Here is a 20,980-nt window from a genome sequence, read left to right as displayed (position 1 = left end):
ATTGTGTGACACAACCAATCGATTGAATTGTGAAAATCTATATTGCTTTGAAGACTTAAATCGATTAGGTAACATGACCAATCAATTGAATAAGAAAAACCCCACATGCCTTGCAAAATTCAATCGATTGTGTATAAATTCCAATCGATTGAAGTTTGGAAAACTTGAATTTCAATTAATTGATTTATGCATCCAATCGATTGAATTTCTAACAAACACGATTTTTTTAATTCAATACGTATGCAACGGATCAATGATAAAATTATGATCGATTAAGATTGCAAAATATTTATTACGATTAATAGAAGATCTAATTTGTTATTGTTTTAATTTTTTATTAGAGTAAAGTATCATTTTTGTAAACCCCGGTTAAATTAGTAAATAATTAGTCAATAAATTAGTTTTTAATAAGGAGGATTAGAAATGTGAATATTATATTAAATTAGGATAGAGCTCGTCGAAACGAGAATTTTGACACCAATTTCAAAAAAATCGGTCCAAAATTAGACCGAATGGGCCGAACCGGTTGAATCGGGCCCGTGGGCCCAACCGGCCCAGCATTTAATGAATCCAAGCCTCTCTTCTTCCCCATTCAGCAGAGGCAGCGTGAAACACATTTAGGGGAAGAGAGAAACAAAGAACGTTTCCAACCCTTACGGTAAATTCAATTTGCCGTAACTCCTCCGTCCGAGCTCCGATCGCCGCACCGTTTGTGGCCACGCGTCCACCGTGTTGAGCTCTACATTTCTACCGGAACAATTTCATAGGTAAATCATTCTTTTATTCTCAGCCTCTTCTTCCCCAATTTTTGGGAAATTAAGTGGAGGTATTAAATTTCTTTACTCTTTGATGTTTTAGGATCCAATTAGCTTGAGAAAAATGTTCACTCTTGCTTATGTGAAGCTTGGGTAAGGTGAGAAAATCATAATTCCATTTTAATTTCATTTAATTTGAGCTTTGAGTATTAAATTGGGTATATATGTGTTATAAATGTGTATTAGGTTGTAAATAAATAATTGGAGCTTGAAATTGTGAATACTGGAACTTGGAGGAAGCGGATTAGTTGAGTTTTGAGGGGCTGTCTTGGTTTTGAATAAATAGCTTTGGTCGTTACGTGGAAATCGGCTAAGGTATGGTTTAGGTTTCTTGCATTTAATATATAATGTTCTGTGAAAACTTAGGCTAGATGACCATAGGATAAGTTGGAATGCAGGTGTATGCTTAATGTTTAGTAATTTGTCGATGAATATATATATTTGGTTGAAGTTTATTGGATAATTAGTTATTAACTAACGATTTGGTGAATTATTGATTTGAGGTATTTGTGTTAAAAGCCTAGGATTTGTGAACTATGATTCTTAGTTGAATTTTGGTTGTTGGAATTGAATATTGTATGAGTTTAATTGTTGAATTGAAGTAGATTTATTGTGGTGATTGTTATGATGATGAGGAAGGGTATGTTGAATTGAAAAGAAAGCAGGTTTGGACCCGAAAAGGGTGGCAAAGTCCGAGTTTTAGAGGAGATGCTGCCGAAATTTTATAAAAAAAAAATTAGAGATTTTATTTAGATGATTATTTAAAAGAGATTTAGATTTAAATGTTATATAGTTTGATTTTGAGTTATTAAGAAAGTGAGTATGTTTTAAGTTTGAAGTTTGATTCTTAGAAAAGAATGAATTATGTTTTGAATTGAAACTATTTATGGACGGAATGGGAGGTGTGATAATGAAGGATAAGGATTGAATATGTTTAATGTATGATGATGAATGAGATGCAATTGAGAATGATGTGGATGTTGAGGAATTATAATTGAATTATTTATATGGCTTATGAATTTGAATAATCTGAGATACGAGATTCCCTGGATTAAGTGCCGTGGCTTGCCACCACGTGTACCAGGTTGAAAACTCGATACTCTGTTGACCCTACGACGTAAGTGTGACCGGGCACTATATAAATTCCCGGGAATGTTACCCCCATTGAGCAATATTGATTATTTGAGAAAAATCTATGCATAGACTCTTGGGGATGCACGTCGGGGGACAGTCTAAGGACAATTCAGACTTGTCGGGTTGGCTGGATAACCGACAGATGAGCCTCATCAGCCATAGGACAGGCATGCATGATATGCATATTACTTGAATTACTTGCTTGTGCTCTAATTGGGTGTGCCTACCTGTATTTGCCAAGCTAAATGTGTATTTGTTACCTGCAGTAGTTGTAACTTTCTTGTGTTTGCCTTTACCTGTCTATTTGCCTGTGAAAATGCAAGATGGAGTTGGAGGTATGGAGGAATGGCAGCATAGGACTTAGATTTAAGGTTAAGTTAAGTTATAATTAAATATTTTTAGGAAACCACCTTTTATGGCTTCTGTTTAATACTTTAAGCTCTACAATCTGAGTGTCGGCGTTCTAGGATTGCCTCTGGCATTCCCAGGACCTTATATATTATGTGTGTGGCACCTTTACCATACTGAGAACCTCCGGTTCTCATTCCATACTATGTTGTTGTTTTCCAGATGCAGGTCGGGAGCCATCTCGTTAGGCATCTGGACTCTTAAAGCGGAGGGGTTACTGGATAGTGTTGTTGTATAGTTTTGTTGTACAGTGATGTATATATATGTACTTAGCTTTCTCTCCTTATAACTTGTCCTTTTTTATCCTCTTAAAGGTTTATGGAGAGGCAGGATTGTGTGTATGTACTTTTGGGTTTTGGATATGTATGTATATATGTGTAAATATTCTCCAGCCAGTCTTGACTTCGCAGGCTGAGTTAGAAGCTTGTTATTTTGTATCTTTGGCACTCTATTCCTACTTCTGTTATCTTATGTTTGACAGTTACGGTTTTCTTAGCATGCAAGTTAACTCGTTCCTTGAGCGTTGCGCTTTTATCTCGCGATTTTTATTTTCCCTATCCTTCAAGGCTCCTAGCATATTATAACTCTTCTGCTATTATATGTACTTATTTTATTTTAGAGGTCGTAATACCACATCACCTCTGTTTTACGACTTAAGCGTAAAGCTTTGTGTGGTAGGGTGTTACATTAATGGTATCAGAGCAGTTCGTTCCTATAGAGCCTGAAAGACGGACTGATTGTGCTTCTGTGCATTCTCTGTATATGTGTTTATGTGCTATTAGGATATCTGATTGATATATATGGCATAAACGTTTGTGAGCATGCATTTGGAACTTAAAGCATTAGACCTGTGATATTAAGACTGATCAACTTAATATCACTTGTTTAGTGTGTATAAGGACCAGATGTCGACTCGCAGACGCGGTCGCGGGCGAGGTAGAGGTAGGATAGGCATCGTTACTCCTAGCCCGGTAGGGAATGATCCAGTAGACTTTATGGCTACTCTGGGAAATATGGTTGTAGCTATGCAGGCAATAGCCGAGGCACTGGATAATAAGATAAATCAGGGTAATTACGGGAATAATAATGATGAGGATGGTCCTATGACACTTGCTATATTTCTGAAAGTTCACCCTCCGACTTTCAGGAGAACTTCAAATCCCACTAACGCAGATAATTGGATTCAAGCTATGGAACGGTTGTTGCAGGCCCAACAGGTTCCTGAGGAGCAATGGGTTGAATTTGGAACTTATCAACTGCAAGGTGAGGCTCAGTATTGGTGGCAGGGAACACGACGTATCCTGCAGCCTGATGGTGCTGCGATTCCTTGGGAGGTTTTCCGGACAGAGTTCTATAAGAAGTACTTTCCTAATTCAGCTAGAAATGCCAAGGAACTTGAATTAATGCAGTTAAAGCAGGGACAGATGACTGTTGCTGAGTATACCAGCAAATTTGAGGAGTTATGTCGCTTTTCTCGTAACTGTCAAGGTGCGCCTGAAGATTTTGCTGAATGGAAGTGTATTAAATATGAGGGAGGTCTTCGGAGCGATATTCTGAGCTTCGTTGCCCCAATGGAGATCAGGGTGTTTTCTGAATTAGTGAATAAGAGTAGGGTGGTTGAGGATTGTGTGAGGAAGGCGGCAGCAGAGAAAGGGAGTTTGAGGATGCCTTTTCAGAGGCCTTCAGGGAGGAACTTTGCTCCGAGAGGTAGGAATTTCAAGCGTGGAGGCTTTGTTCCGCAGCAGACTCAGGGTCAGGGTAATTATAGAAGGCCGAATATTACTGCTAATCAAGGAAAAAGGTTTGGGAAGCAGCCACAGCAGGATCTGAATTGTCAGAAGTGTGGAAAATATCATCCTGGAGTTCCGTGTAGATTAGGACTTGGAGTGTGCTATTCCTGTGGACAGCCCGGGCATATAGCCAGTAATTGCCCTGAGAAGAAGAAGTATGAGACTGGTAGGGTGCAACAGCCGGGGAGAGTATACACTACTTCTACCATTGATGCTGAGGGATCTGAGACACTTATTAGAGGTAATTGTGAAATGGCTGGTAAAATCTTAAATGCTTTATTTGATTTAGGAGCAAGTCATTCATTTATTGCATTTGAAAAGGCCCATGGATTAAGATTAAGAATGGTGGTCTTAGGTTATGATTTGAAAGTATATAATGCTACTCATGAAGCTATGGTGACTAGGATAGAATGTCCACAAGTTCCCTTTCGAATACAACAGCGTGAATTTGTGCATGATTTGATTTGTTTGCCTATGACTGGTCTTGATCTCATTTTGGGATTGGATTGGTTATCTAAGAATCATGTTTTGCTTGATTGTTCTGAGAAGTCAGTACAGTTTATGCCAGAAGGTTCAGAAGCACCGGTTGTGGTGAATAGTTACTATTTGAACTCTATGATAGTAAACTGTTCTGGAACCGAATGTCAGGGTATTATGTTATTAACTGCGGGAGTATCAGGTGATGATCAGAGTTTAGAGCAAATTCCGGTTGTATGTGAATTTCCAGATGTGTTTCCGGATGATATTAATGAATTCCCACCTAACCGAGAGGTTGAATTTGCAATTGAGTTGGTACCTGGATCCGGTCCAATTTCAATTACTCCTTATAGGATGTCGCCTTTAGAAATGGCTGAACTGAAAGCTCAGCTGGAAGATCTGTTGGGTAAGCATTTTATCCGACCAAGTGTTTCTCCGTGGGGAGCGCCAGTGTTACTGGTAAAGAAGAAGGATGGGAGTATGCGGCTGTGTGTCGATTATCGGCAATTGAATAAGATCACTGTGAAGAATAAATATCCGTTGCTTAGAATTGATGATCTAATAGATCAGCTACAGGGTGCCGGTGTGTTTTCTAAGATTGACCTGCGATCCGGGTATCATCAAATAAGGATTAGAGACGAGGATATTCTGAAAACTGCTTTCAGGACGCGTTATGGTCATTATGAGTATACAGTGATGTCTTTTGGGTTAACTAATGCCCCGGCAGTATTTATGGATTATATGAACAGGATTTTCCGACCGTATCTGGACAAGTTTGTTATTGTTTTCATTGATGACATTCTTGTTTATTCTAAGACTGAAGAGGAACATGCTGATCATTTGCGAACTGTGCTGCAAATTCTGAGAGGTATGAAGTTATATGCTAAGCTATCTAAATGTGAGTTCTGGAAGAGTGAAGTGAAGTTTCTCGGCCACGTGGTGAGTAAGCAGGGGATAGCTGTGGATCCTGCTAAGGTGGAAGCAGTGATGAATTGGGAGCGACCAACTTCAGTGACAGAGATCAGGAGTTTCTTAGGTTTGGCGGGGTATTATCGCAGATTCATTAAGGGATTTTCACAGCTCGCCTTACCTTTAACTAAGTTGACTAGGAAGGATACACCTTTTATCTGGACTCCGGAATGTGAAGAGAGTTTCCAGGCATTGAAGCACAGGTTGACTACTGCACCTGTATTGGTATTACCTGAACCAAGTGAATCGTTTGAAGTGTATTGTGATGCATCTCTGAAAGGGTTGGGGTGTGTTTTGATGCAGCACCAGAATGTTGTAGCATACGCCTCACGGCAGTTAAGGCCGCATGAGATGAACTACTAGACACATGATTTAGAACTTGCTGCTGTTGTGTTTGCTTTAAAGATTTGGAGGCACTATCTCTATGGTGTTAAGTTTCATGTTTTCTCAGACCATAAGAGTTTGAAGTATCTTTTTGAGCAGAAAGAATTGAATATGCGTCAGAGGAGATGGATGGAACTTCTGAAAGATTATGATTTTGAATTGAATTATCATCCAGGAAAAGCGAATGTTGTAGCGGACGCTTTGAGTCGGAAGTCTTTATATGCAGCTTGGATGATGCTACGGGAGGAAGAGTTACTGAAGGCATTCCAAGGTTTGAATTTGGGAGTTAGAGAAGAATCTGGAATCCTGTGTTTGAGTCAGTTGCAAATTTCTAGTGATTTTAAATCAGAACTTCTGAAGGCTCATCAAGATAGTGAAGCGTTACGTAAGGTATTACCAGCAGTTGAACAGGGAAAACAGTGGAGAATGTCAGAAGGTCATGATGGTTTATGGAGGTTCAAGAACCGGATTATTGTGCCTGATGTTGGAGACCTACGACAAAGTATCTTGAAGGAAGCTCACAAGAGCGGGTTTTCAATTCACCCAGGGAGCACTAAAATGTATCAGGATCTGAAAGCGATGTTCTGGTGGCCAGGTATGAAGAATGATGTGGCATTGCATGTATCTAAATGTTTAACGTGTCAGAAGGTTAAGATTGAGCATCAGAGACCATCAGGGACCCTTCAGCCTTTAGAGATTCCACAATGGAAATGGGAGAGTATCGCAATGGATTTTGTGATAGGGTTGCCTAGAACCCGATCAGGTTATGACGCTATTTGGGTGGTTGTAGATCGACTAACAAAACAGCTCACTTTCTTCCTATCCGAATAAGCTGCACAATGGAGGAATTGGCTCGAATGTATATTAAAGAGATTGTCAGGTTGCATGGCGTGCCTTCTACTATCATATCTGATAGAGATCCTCGTTTCACATCAAGGTTCTGGGGAGCTTTTCAGCGTGCATTTGGGACTCAGTTAAGCTTGAGTACTGCGTATCACCCTCAGACAGATGGTCAGTCAGAAAGAACTATTCAGACCTTGGAGGATATGCTAAGGGCTTGTGTTTTGGACCAGCCGGTAAGTTGGGACCGGTATATGCCATTAGTAGAGTTTGCTTATAATAATAGCTATCATGCGAGCATCGGAATGGCTCCATATGAGGCTCTGTATGGCAGGAAATGTCAGTCTCCGTTGTGTTGGTATGAAACTGGAGAAAAGAGTTTATTAGGGCCTGAGATGATAGCTGAAACGACTGAGCAGATAAAGAAGATTCGTAATCGAATGCTTATAGCCCAGAGCCGCCAGAAAAGTTATGCTGATCAGAGGCGAAAGCCTTTGGAATTTGAGGAAGGAGAACATGTTTTTCTGAAAGTAACACCAACCACTGGAGTGGGAAGAGCTTTTAAGACTAAGCAACTGAATCCCCGTTATATTGGACCGTTTGAGATTTTGAAGAGAATTAGACCAGTGGCTTATAGAATTGCCTTACCGCCATACCTTTCGAATTTGCACGATGTATTTCATGTATCACAGCTTCGGAAGTATACTCCTGATGCAAGTCATGTTCTAGAACCAGAACCAATCCAAGTGAGAGAAGATCTAACACTTCCAGTAATTCCAGTGAGAATTGATGATACTAATATTAAATGATTACGCGGAAAGGAAGTATCATTGGTAAAAGTAGCTTGGAGTCGAGCTGGTATCGAGGAACATACTTGGGAACTCGAATCAGATATGCGAAAGAACTACCCACATCTCTTTTCAGGTAATTAGATTTGAATTTTGAGGGCAAAATTCTTTATTAGGTGGGTAGAATGTAAACCCCGGTTAAATTAGTAAATAATTAGTCAATAAATTAGTTTTTAATAAGGAGGATTAGAAATGTGAATATTATATTAAATTAGGATAGAGCTCGTCGAAACGAGAATTTTGACACCAATTTCAAAAAAATCGGTCCAAAATTAGACCGAATGGGCCGAACCGGTTGAACCGGGCCCGTGGGCCCAACCGGCCCAGCATTTAATGAATCCAAGCCTCTCTTCTTCCCCATTCAGCAGAGGCAGCGTGAAACACATTTAGGGGAAGAGAGAAACAAAGAACGTTTCCAACCCTTACGGTAAATTCAATTTGCCGTAACTCCTCCGTCCGAGCTCCGATCGCCGCACCGTTTGTGGCCACGCGTCCACCGTGTTGAGCTCTACATTTCTACCGGAACAATTTCATAGGTAAATCATTCTTTTATTCTCAGCCTCTTCTTCCCCAATTTTTGGGAAATTAAGTGGAGGTATTAAATTTCTTTACTCTTTGATGTTTTAGGATCCAATTAGCTTGAGAAAAATGTTCACTCTTGCTTATGTGAAGCTTGGGTAAGGTGAGAAAATCATAATTCCATTTTAATTTCATTTAATTTGAGCTTTGAGTATTAAATTGGGTATATATGTGTTATAAATGTGTATTAGGTTGTAAATAAATAATTGGAGCTTGAAATTGTGAATACTGGAACTTGGAGGAAGCGGATTAGTTGAGTTTTGAGGGGCTGTCTTGGTTTTGAATAAATAGCTTTGGTCGTTACGTGGAAATCGGCTAAGGTATGGTTTAGGTTTCTTGCATTTAATATATAATGTTCTATGAAAACTTAGGCTAGATGACCATAGGATAAGTTGGAATGCAGGTGTATGCTTAATGTTTAGTAATTTGTCGATGAATATATATATTTGGTTGAAGTTTATTGGATAATTAGTTATTAACTAACGATTTGGTGAATTATTGATTTGAGGTATTTGTGTTAAAAGCCTAGGATTTGTGAACTATGATTCTTAGTTGAATTTTGGTTGTTGGAATTGAATATTGTATGAGTTTAATTGTTGAATTGAAGTAGATTTATTGTGGTGATTGTTATGATGATGAGGAAGGGTATGTTGAATTGAAAAGAAAGCAGGTTTGGACCCGAAAAGGGTGGCAAAGTCCGAGTTTTAGAGGAGATGCTGCCGAAATTTTATAAAAAAAAAATTAGAGATTTTATTTAGATGATTATTTAAAAGAGATTTAGATTTAAATGTTATATAGTTTGATTTTGAGTTATTAAGAAAGTGAGTATGTTTTAAGTTTGAAGTTTGATTCTTAGAAAAGAATGAATTATGTTTTGAATTGAAACTATTTATGGACGGAATGGGAGGTGTGATAATGAAGGATAAGGATTGAATATGTTTAATGTATGATGATGAATGAGATGCAATTGAGAATGATGTGGATGTTGAGGAATTATAATTGAATTATTTATATGGCTTATGAATTTGAATAATCTGAGATACGAGATTCCCTGGATTAAGTGCCGTGGCTTGCCACCACGTGTACCAGGTTGAAAACTCGATACTCTGTTGACCCTACGACGTAAGTGTGACCGGGCACTATATAAATTCCCGGGAATGTTACCCCCATTGAGCAATATTGATTATTTGAGAAAAATCTATGCATAGACTCTTGGGGATGCACGTCGGGGGACAGTCTAAGGACAATTCAGACTTGTCGGGTTGGCTGGATAACCGACAGATGAGCCTCATCAGCCATAGGACAGGCATGCATGATATGCATATTACTTGAATTACTTGCTTGTGCTCTAATTGGGTGTGCCTACCTGTATTTGCCAAGCTAAATGTGTATTTGTTACCTGCAGTAGTTGTAACTTTCTTGTGTTTGCCTTTACCTGTCTATTTGCCTGTGAAAATGCATGATGGAGTTGGAGGTATGGAGGAATGGCAGCATAGGACTTAGATTTAAGGTTAAGTTAAGTTATAATTAAATATTTTTAGGAAACCACCTTTTATGGCTTCTGTTTAATACTTTAAGCTCTACAATCTGAGTGTCGGCGTTCTAGGATTGCCTCTGGCATTCCCAGGACCTTATATATTATGTGTGTGGCACCTTTACCATACTGAGAACCTCCGGTTCTCATTCCATACTATGTTGTTGTTTTCCAGATGCAGGTCGGGAGCCATCTCGTTAGGCATCTGGACTCTTAAAGCGGAGGGGTTACTGGATAGTGTTGTTGTATAGTTTTGTTGTACAGTGATGTATATATATGTACTTAGCTTTCTCTCCTTATAACTTGTCCTTTTTTATCCTCTTAAAGGTTTATGGAGAGGCAGGATTGTGTGTATGTACTTTTGGGTTTTGGATATGTATGTATATATGTGTAAATATTCTCCGGCCAGTCTTGACTTCGCAGGCTGAGTTAGAAGCTTGTTATTTTGTATCTTTGGCACTCTATTCCTACTTCTGTTATCTTATGTTTGACAGTTACGGTTTTCTTAGCATGCAAGTTAACTCGTTCCTTGAGCGTTGCGCTTTTATCTCGCGATTTTTATTTTCCCTATCCTTCAAGGCTCCTAGCATATTATAACTCTTCTGCTATTATATGTACTTATTTTATTTTAGAAGTCGTAATACCACATCACCTCTGTTTTACGACTTAAGCGTAAAGCTTTGTGTGGTAGGGTGTTACAATTTTTGTCCCAACGTTTGGAGTAAGTTCAAAAGTTGTCCCTAACGTTTCAATTGTCCTATTTAAGTCTCTAATGTTTCAAAACTGACTCAATGTTGTCCTGCCGTTAGGGATCCATTAATAGAATTGACGGCGGGATAAAATTGAGACGATTTTGAAACGTTAGGGATTTAAATAGGACAAAAATGTTGGGGACAAAAATGATACATAAAAATAAATTTTAATTTTATCCTTCAATTATATGAATTTTTTACTATACATAGTATTCAATTATTTTTTAATCACATCTAAGTAAATTACATTTAATCATATTACTGTCATTTTAAATAAATTAATTTTTTTTATAATTTTACTCTTAAAGATTTTTAGTTATCATGAAATGTTTGTAAAATGACTAGTATATAAACTTGTAGAAAAGAAACAAATAATATATATACAATAAAATATAAATTATACATTTTTTCTCTAATGTATCAAAATTATTTAAAATTATAAAAAATAAATTTATTTAAAATAAAAGTAATGTGATTAAGTATAATTTATTTAGATGTAATTAAAAAATAATTGAATACTATGTACAGTAAAAAATTAATATTATTGAAAGATAAAATTAAATTAAAATTTATTTGTATATATCGTTTTTGTCCCTAACGTTTTCGTCCTATTTAAGTCCTTAACGTTTCAAAATCGTCTCAATTTTGTCCCGCCGTCAATTCTGTTAATGGATCCCTAACGGCAGGACAACATTGAGTCAATTTTGAAACGTTAGGGACTTAAATAGGACGATTGAAACGTTAGGGACAATTTTAGAACTTACCCGAAACGTTGGGGACAAAAACGATATTTTACTCTTTTTATTATTAATAAACATGATAGATGAATTATAAAACCCCTGATTTTTTGAAAATTAAATAATTAACTATTTATGACCAAATATATTATATTGAGACGTAATTTTTTATTATTAATAATATTAAACTATTATTATTATTATTATTATTATTATTATTATTATTATTATTATTATTATTATTATTAATAAAGTTAAAAAAAAAGAAAGAAATTTGGCCGAAGCCTTTAAGGGAGTAAAGAAAGAAAATTTGAAACATGGCTCATATGCCTTATACATATATATAATCATATTTTTTTTTTAACTTGGATTCATTTACCTGGCCAAAGTCATTAAGGCAAAAGAAAAGAAAGAATTGGCAACGTGGCTTGCAATGCTTATATACATATATATTATCATGACGTGTTAAAAGTTAAGGTGTTACATAAATAATAAAAGAATAATTTATAAAATAAAAAATAAATTTTATAATTAAATAATATATAAAAAATTAATTTATAATTAAAATTAAATAAAAACAATTATTAAAAAATTTAAAAAACATATTTTATTATGAGATTATTTAATGGTCCAAATATTTTGGGACCATGAATCTTTTACCCAAAAATAAAACGTGAAAAATATCTAGCGGCTAGTAACGATTGGAAAAAAATTAGGTGATTGTCTTCCCATCTATCATTTTTTGAGCTACCTCTAAACACAACTTTTTTTTATATAATATATTTTTTATCCAAAAGATAATAATAATAATAATAATAATAATAATAATAATAATAATAATAATAATAATGTAAGCCATTTGATATCTTGGATAGACAGAAATATAGGACCAAACTGATAATAATAATAATAATAATAATAATAATAATAATAATAATAATAATAATGTAAGCCATTTGATATCTTGGATAGACAGAAATATAGGACCAAACTGAAACTTAATTAGAAAGAAATTTGTACATAAAGTTAAAGAAGTAAACAATTAAGTTCAATGGATAGAGTACACAAGCTAAGACTATAATAATAGAAAACAAACTTTCTCAGCATGTTTAGTTTTTTTTTATGTTGATGACATGTTTATTCTTTGTATTGATTTGAAAGAAATAGAAAAAATAAATATTTTTTATCTAATAATTTTTCATATGATAAACACAGAAGTTATAAATATAATTTCAAGAATTAAAATTGTTAGAGATAGTCATAATTTAAGATTATTTCAATCTTACTATATAGAAAAAATATTAAAAATATTTGAAGAATTTAAAAGATATCCAATAAATACTTTTTTGATCAAGTATTAAATTAGTACTTAACACAAGCTATTTTGTTTCACAGATTGAATAATTATGAAGATATAACTTATGGTGTAGGTCACTTAGTTTGGCATAATAAAAATCGTTGGCATACTGACAAAAAAAACACTGAACCATAATTTGTTTAATAGTGATAAATCTTTTGGCCAATAGTGGTTAATCTTTTGTTTTAGAAGATTCATGTTAATTAGTCAACAAAAAAATTTCATTTTGGGAAAGTACCAACACTTAAGTCTGCCAACTATTACCAACAATTATTAATAATTAAAAAAATGAAAAGTATACGTTACCAACACTTAAGTCTGCCAATTATTACCAACAATCATTAATAATTAAAAAAATAACACTATTGAATAAATAATTAAAAAATAAAAAAATCTGAATTTGAATAATTCTGTTCAAAATTTACCCTAATTCTATTTTGCTTTCACCCATTCCTAAACCTTATCCTCTCTGCGTTGTGCCTCCTTCTTTTTCTTTTTCTTCTTCTTTTCTTCTTCCCTCCTCAGCGCCGACGTTGTCTCGTTGAGAACGCCACTTTACTCAGCGCCGGCGTCGCCTCTTTCTCCCTCACCTCGGTGTCCTCCATCACGCCGCACCACCCGCCCTCACGTCGCTCTCCTCAACCGTGCCTCAGTGGGCGCGTCCTTCCTCATGTAGTCCTCCACCCGCCGCGGCCCAACTGCCGCAGCATCGTCGCGCCGCCCTTTCATCGAAGGCACGCTCGCCACCCCAGCTGCCCGATGGCCTCCTCCCCGCTTGCCACCGCACTTGCGACCCTGCTCGCCACAACGCACGCCCACCAACATGGTAACTACTTCCTCTTTGCAGTGCTGTTTCAACTTTCAATTTTTATGTTCCTCATGTCAGTAATTTTCCAATTCTATTTTTTTTCAGTTCAGAGTAAATAGTTATTTCATTTACTAGCCTTCAGGTGTTCTTTTTACGTTATTGGATTTTTTTAAGTTGGCTTTGCGATCTTTGTATGTTTTGAAATTTCAATTTTCTTCTTATTAGCTTTGCTATAAATTAAAACAAATTATTTGTTTGCAGTTCCATATTTTAATATGATTTGTGTAAGCTAATTTCTAAGACAGTATGCCCATATTAACTTCTTAGATCACTTAAATTTTGCAACTTTTCCAAAGATCGTAAGGATCAAGGATCATGGGAATCAATGGAGGGTCTATTCTACTGTTATGCAAATCTTGTTCCTCTGACTCCAATAAGGTTCTTGGAGAGAGTAGCAAGTTTTTGCAGGGAGAGAACATCACTTGTTTATGGTTCTTTTGGAGTATAAATGGGGTGAGACACATCAAAAGTGTTTGAAACTTGTACTAAGAAAAATATTAGGAAGCATCCTTAAATTCTTTAAGGTGAATAGATTCAATCATTGATGCTATTATATATTCAATGTTGTTTTGAAATAGGTTGCAACATTATCACCTAATGTTCTAGCAGAAGTATGAGCTGCATTTTGCAATCCTAATGGCTGGATCCATTATCTTCACCTTGAATTCGCGCCTCAATGCATCCATGGTTTCAGTCCCGCTGGAGCATTCACAAGCTAAGATCCTCTTTGTAGACTACCAACTGCTCGAAGTCGCGCACAGTGCATTGGACCTGCTATGCAAAAGAACATCATCAAAATTGCCAATTCTAGTCCTAATTGCTGACTCTGATTCTGATTCAACAATTGACACTTCTTCAATTAGTTATGAGTATAAGATGCTACTAGCAAATGGTGACAAAGGGTTTGAAATAGTTAGGTCAAAGAGTGAAATGGATCCTATAAGTGTTAATTACACCTCTGGAACCACACAAGGCCTAAAGGAGTAGTTTATAGCCATAGAGGCGCGTATTTGAACTCGCTCGTGACAGTTCTACTATTTCGAATGGATCTCTTCCCGATGTATCTATGGACAGGTCCTATGTTTCATTGCAATGGATGGTGCCTTCCTTGGGGCATGGCAGTGCAATTCGAAACCAATATTTGTCTTAGGAAGGTAAGGCCTAAGGACATTTTTGATAATGTGACAAATTACAAGGTTACACACTTGGGGGGAGCTCCTAAAGACGTGATCCAAGTGTAGCAGATAGAAAGTTATTTTTTGTTTAGCTAGTTGTATATTAATGATATAACAATTTTTTAAACTAGTTCTTGATTATACTTGGTGCTCATATTAAAGATTCTTCTCATATGCATGTTCTTTAATTTCACGATGATCATTTGGATGGAATGGTTTTTCATGCAGGATTATGGATACCTCCAGATCAGAGACAGATTACTTCGGCGTTTCCAATGCATTTGGCAGAAGCATTTACTCCCAAAGAGGATGCACAATCATTTAACAACAGTTAATCACTTTGAACTCATCTTTTGATTTTACCATTCTAGCACTGAGTAACATTTATCATTTACAGGTATGTATATGAAGAATACTCCATTGTCATCAAACAACATGGGTGGTCCGAATCATATAACCTTCAAGTTTATTGACAGATTACTTCATCACTTCAAATTTATAACCTTCAAGTTTATTGTTTTGTTTGGTTTCATGAACGGTGAACTTTGGGTTGTACTCAATTATCTTCAGATCATATGACAAATAATTATTTATTTCATTTTTATTTCTGTAGTCTTGATTAAAATAAAGTTAGTCTTCTTTACTAAAGGTTTGGAATTGTATTCAAAGTTTAGGTTAGGGTGCGCCGGAGCAAATCTAAACCTTACCTGATTTAAAGTAGTTATGAAATTAATGACATATCCAAGTAAGTTTTAAACAAAAGACATATTTATTAAAAACACATCTATTAAAGGCACATCGAACAGCAGACACATCTATTAAAGACACATCCCTGTTTATGAAAATCATTTAATCAGAAGACACATCTATTAAAAACACTTCCAACAGAAGACACATTAATTAAAGATACATCCAAATAAGTTTTAAACAAAAGACACATCTATCAGAAGACACATCCATGAAAGACATATCCAAGTATTAATTGGTTAAAACAAAACAAGTGTTTAACAAAAGTAAAATTTAACAAAAGTAAAATGATATCTTCTGAAGAAGCACTCCTTAACATATCATGAAAATTAGATAAATCTACTCTCTTCATTTCTAACAACTTCTGCTTGTATGATAATTAATCAAACAAAGCATCTTAAGAACCTATAAAAGAATAATTTAACGAAAAATAATGGCTCCACCAAGCTAGTACCATTTCTACCTAAATGAATTCAAAGGACACAAGAGAATGTTATGGTTATGGAGGGCATGTGTGTGCTATGCTTGGATATGGAGTTAGGGGGACTACACGTATATGTGGGACAGATTTTTGTCAGTTTGAGCTGAAGGAACTCGGACGGTGCGTGTTCTTTGGATTGATATTTTCTATTAACAATTCGGACGGTCCGAATTGTTTGGTAATGAGAGAGAAATTCGAGTAGAACAATTCGGACCCAACGAATTCAATAGTAAGGAATGCGAATGCAAATCTCACGGTCCGAGTTCGTAGCTGAGAGATTGAATTGGAGATCATTGAACTCGGACCCTCCGTTTTGTGAAACGGTTCGGTAGAAATCGGATGCTCCGAATTCAATCTTTTTTTTTTGCTTCACGTTAACCTAGTCGTAGGGTTCGAGTTCCTTCAAGTTGGTGATATAAAAGGGTGAAGTGAAGTGGTGGGACATTAATTGCGTCTTCCTTCTTCTTCTTGAGCGGCTGCGTCTTCCTTCTTCTTAAAAAACTCTCTCTTTTTTTCAGTTTTGATTTTGATAATGTAGTATCTAAGACTAAGGTTATGCTTATTTTGTGGTGAGTGAAAAAAATGAGTGACAGAATATTGCTAAAAATATTTTATTTTGGTCAGATTTTGTTAGAAACGGTTGAAGGAGTAAAATTTATTTGTGAAAACCCAGTAGATGTTGTTATTCCTTTTATTATCTCATTTGAGGAGCTCAAAGGAGTAATCTGTGAAAAAATTGGTTCTGAGAGGGCAAAAAAGATATCATGTATTCTATACAGATATCCCATACTGGTGTTTGGTGGATTCGTACAGTATCAAATCAAATATGTGACGGACGAAGCGAGCATGCAGGAGATGTTTTCAATGTATATTGAAAATCGGTCTCAAATCTCGTTCATCGAGTTGTATGTTGAGTTTGAACAATCTGAGACTGACCGGAATATTCTACAGGAAGATTATTATAGTGACAGTGAAGAAGAGTTCGAAAGCAACTATGAATTTGTTATTCCAGATGGTGATGAAGATCTAGGTGACAGAACCATGGAGCCAGATGTGACACAAGTGGCAAATGCACTCGCAAACGAAGTGCCGTTTGAGGAGCCATCATTCATGCGAGTTTTAGACTTGGAAGCCATGCACGTTCCGGAATTTCCGGAATATATGACTGCAGGTACGTAATCGTGGTAGAAGTGTTTTTTTAGTTAGATATTGATTGAGTTATTACTAATTTACCCTTTTTTAGCATTATTTAATCATGCGTTATGTGTCGTAGTTGTCAGGATCCAACCGGTCCTCGACCCGTTAAGGAAAATTTTTTTTTCTTTTATATGCTTAAAGTGTTTAATAGGAAATAAAATTTAAGTTGGCTACGATATGGTTGTAGCAAATTGCATGCCTTTTTAATTATTATGTGCACAGGTTCGATCTATTGTACGGTTCAAATGCCATGAACCGGATAGGACCGGTGCGGTTCGGTTGGTTTCCCGGTCGATCCAGCCGGTCCGGTCTGGTTTTTTATATTTGCTGCTGATGTGCTTATTTTATTTAGGGTGACATCATAACATGTTGAAGGTTTTGATTTATAGCATACTGGATGCAGTGAAATTTGATTTACCTTTAGAATCGGTTTTGAAATATCTGCGTATTAATGAAATTTATCTTATGGCGTATGTCCCAGCAGAAATTCCTATCGTCGCAGATGGTGAATTTGCCGTTGGGATGGAGTTCAGTTCCAGAGAAGCTGTTATTAAGGCGGTAAAGGAGTATACCATACGACGAAGCATAGACTACCGTGTATATGAGTCTGAGCCATTGACATTTTATGCCAAGTGTACACAGTATGGGTCAGGGTGTGATTGGCTTATCAGGGTTAGCTTGATCAGCAGGAAGTACTGTTGGGTTATAAGGAGGTATAATGGTAGCCACACCTGTACCACAGCCACCATTTCACAGGATCATTCAAAGCTGGACTCTATCACAATTGCAGAAGCAATAAAGCCCCTGGTTGAAGCTGACCCCTCCTTAAAGGTAAAATCGGTTATAGCAGAAGTGCAATCAAAATTCAACTACACCGTTTGTTACCGGAAAGCATGGTTGGCTAAGCAGAGGGCAGTAGAAAAAATATTTGGTGGTTGGAAAGCATCGTATGAAGCGTTGCCTATATGGTTTGAGGCCATGTGTCACAAGGAGCCATCAGCTGTTGTCCATTTTGAGACTATGCCTGCATATCAAGGCGATGACTTGGTGGGTGACATTCGGGTACTGCATCGTGTATTTTGGAGTTATTACCCTTGTATTAGGGCATTCAGACATTGTAAGCCAATTGTCCAGGTGGATGGGACTCACTTGTACGGAAAGTATAAGGGTTGTCTGCTTGTGGCTGTTTCACAGGATGGCAACAACAATATCGTCCCGATTGCGTTTGCTATTGTTGAGGGAGAGACTTCTGAGGCATGGCATTTTTTTCTTAGTAACCTCCGTCAACATGTTGTTACTCGGGATGGAGTGGGTCTAATATCTGACAGGCACGAGTCCATCAATGCAGCTGTGGAACGTAGTAACAGAGCTTGGTCACCTCCTAGAGCTTTTCATACGTTTTGCATCAGGCATATAGAGTCTAATTTTCTGAGAAAGTTCAAGGCACCGCACCTCCAAAAATTGGTCGTTAACATCGGTAAACCTTTACTAAATTTAATCAAATTATTAATAGAATTGCCTTAAATAAATATATTGAACTCAATTACTTTGCTTTCTATATGCTTTGATCTGCTAGGATATTCCAGGACGGTGCGTGAGTACGAAGTGCGTTACCAGCGGTTAAGGGACCGCGGCGAGGCGTACACAAACTGGTTAAACCGAATTCCTCGCGAACAGTACGCATTGGCCTTTGATGGCGGGTACCGATGGGGTCACATGACGACGAATCTAGTGGAGTGCATCAACTCAGTTTTGAAGGGTGCACGCAATCTTCCTATTACTGCTCTTGTGAAGGCAACATTCTACAGGCTAAATGAGTTGTTCACCCGTAAAAGAGCTGAGGCGGAAGCCCGGATCAATGCTGGCCATGTGTTTTCTGAGATAGTGACATCGAAGTTGCATGCAAACCAACTTGCATCAGGAAACATCCAGGTTAGTTGTTTTGACCGCCAGAATGAGGTCTTTGAGGTTCGTGAGATGCCAAGTGGACTGGAGTTTGCAGTTGATCTATGTAGCCTTCAATGTGACTGTGGTGAGTTTCAGGTGGACCGGATTCCCTGCAGACATGTGTTCGCATGTTGTGCCAACCAGCGACTGGATTGGCGACACTATGTTCATGATGTGTATAAGATGGATCAAGTGCGGCGGGTGTACCGAGCATGGTTTAGGCCACTAGGTAATCCCACTACATGGCCTCCTTACAACGGACCTCGGTTCATACCGAATCCGTACTTGCGACGGGTGACAAAAGGTCGCCCAAGGATGACGCGCTTTCTGAATGAGATGGACACGAGGATGTTACATCGTCCAAGGCGATGTACTCTATGTGGTGCTGAGGGACATAGTCGAAGCAGATGCCGTCGGTCAGTTAGTTCAAATACCAACAGAGATGCCCCCTAGGTTCACAGCTTTAAGATGATATTGTATGATATAACCTGAATGAGCAAATTGAGGTAACATGACCTGCTATATGTAACCTTATAATTAATGACAATTTAGTATTATAACATATCTGTAGCATTATATAATTGATGGTTAGTACATCAATTGATAAATATCTGTAGCAGCATATTAAGCTTTTATGAGACATTATTACATATTCCAGATGGCTAACACATCAATAATGTCCAACACATATAAAGTACTCTATACAAAGTTCAACACATACAAATTAGTCTAAACATTACATAAAGTCATCAGTACATATTAGTCTAACCAATACAAAAAACTCTAAGCATTCCATAAAGTCATCAGTACATAATGTGTAACAAATACAAACAACTCTAGCCAATACATAAAGTCATGAGTACATAATGTCTAACAGAAACAAATAACTCTAAACCTAAGGAAACAACTACTTTCTCATTTTCCACTTTACATCCTTCACAAACTTCTTGCATTGCTTGGCCGCTTTTTTAATAACAGAAGGGGTGAAACGATTAGCACTCTGACGTGGCGGATCAATCCTTAGATTGTAACCTTTGACGTTGTCATCTGGACTGCGTGCCTGACCTGTAAACAATTTTGAATAAACAAGTATGTGCAGCACATTACATATTCAAGTACCAACATAAATACGACAAAGGAAGAAGCAAAATCCAATAAGAGATGCCATTTATGCAAAGAAAGTAAATAAGTAATCGAATATGTAAAGCAAAATAGTTAACATAATACCATCGTTACGAGATTCTTCATCCTCATCGAACTCTTCAATTTCATCCTCGTCGTCTTCGCCCTCGCCATCCGGTTCATCAACTAGATACGCATCGGTTTCTTGTTCGAGTGTGTTTGTATCTTCCTCAACGAGTCCCATGTTAAGCCGGTTAGGATTTTGACTGTTCAGAACACCACGTCCACCCTCACTCCTACTAGAGTCGACAGATACGAACCCTCCAGAAGCAACTGATGAGGTATGGCCTGGATACCTGGCATCCAACGAATACCTGCCAGGCATGAACTCAGGCTGATGGCCATATTGTGGTAGTGCTGCATCTGCAGACATGAACCCAAGCAACTGGCTAAAAGAAGTTCCATCACCTATTTCAAACTGTGACATACCCCAATATTGTTGCTGTACTGGAACTGATGGGGTGAACTGTGTCTGAGGTAGGTACTGGGTTGAGGACTGGGGTTGTTCTTGTGGAGGCGGCATTGGAGGTGATATATGTTGCTCCTGCTCTTCATTGTCCTCATCCATATCCTGACTACCCTCATCGGTATCTTGATTACCCTCATCCATATCCTCATTCCCCACATCCATATCTTGGTTACCTTCATCATTCTCTTCACCCACAAGATTCGACAAGGCTAAGCGATTCCCATATTTTGATCGGTACCAGTTCATGTAAGTATCCAATGGATGCTGTGAAGGCATGAGAAGCTCAGAAA

The 20,980-nt window shown here is 37.2% G+C and overlaps 1 protein-coding gene, 2 long non-coding RNA genes and 1 pseudogene across 3 annotated transcripts; all 4 read left to right on the top strand.

Moving 5' to 3' along the window:
• The first annotated feature begins 590 nt into the window (after window positions 1–590).
• On the top strand, window positions 591–2,891 carry LOC140177002 (uncharacterized). The gene is made up of 4 exons (XR_011868411.1): window positions 591–767; window positions 859–913; window positions 1,002–1,130; window positions 2,520–2,891. It is a non-coding gene; the product is annotated as an uncharacterized lncRNA (long non-coding RNA).
• Window positions 2,892–8,024: 5,133 nt separating this feature from the next.
• Window positions 8,025–10,242, top strand: LOC140177297 (uncharacterized). The gene is made up of 4 exons (XR_011869116.1): window positions 8,025–8,201; window positions 8,293–8,347; window positions 8,436–8,564; window positions 9,954–10,242. It is a non-coding gene; the product is annotated as an uncharacterized lncRNA (long non-coding RNA).
• Window positions 10,243–13,817: 3,575 nt separating this feature from the next.
• Window positions 13,818–14,733, top strand: LOC112729838 (isovalerate--CoA ligase AAE2-like; annotated as a pseudogene).
• Window positions 14,734–16,741: 2,008 nt separating this feature from the next.
• LOC140176664 (uncharacterized) lies at window positions 16,742–19,492 on the top strand. Its single transcript, XM_072208199.1, has 5 exons — window positions 16,742–17,066; window positions 17,496–17,726; window positions 17,835–18,060; window positions 18,196–18,569; window positions 18,669–19,492. The coding sequence occupies exons 1-5, from the start codon at window positions 16,742–16,744 to the stop codon at window positions 19,490–19,492; spliced, it is 1,980 nt and encodes a 659-aa protein (XP_072064300.1).
• The last annotated feature ends 1,488 nt before the right edge of the window (window positions 19,493–20,980 follow it).

This window comes from Arachis hypogaea, chromosome 12 (assembly GCF_003086295.3).
Source record: "Arachis hypogaea cultivar Tifrunner chromosome 12, arahy.Tifrunner.gnm2.J5K5, whole genome shotgun sequence".
Classification (NCBI taxonomy): Eukaryota; Viridiplantae; Streptophyta; class Magnoliopsida; order Fabales; family Fabaceae; genus Arachis; species Arachis hypogaea.
Note: the sequence above shows the minus strand (reverse complement) of the source record. Positions and strands in the feature narration are given on the sequence as shown.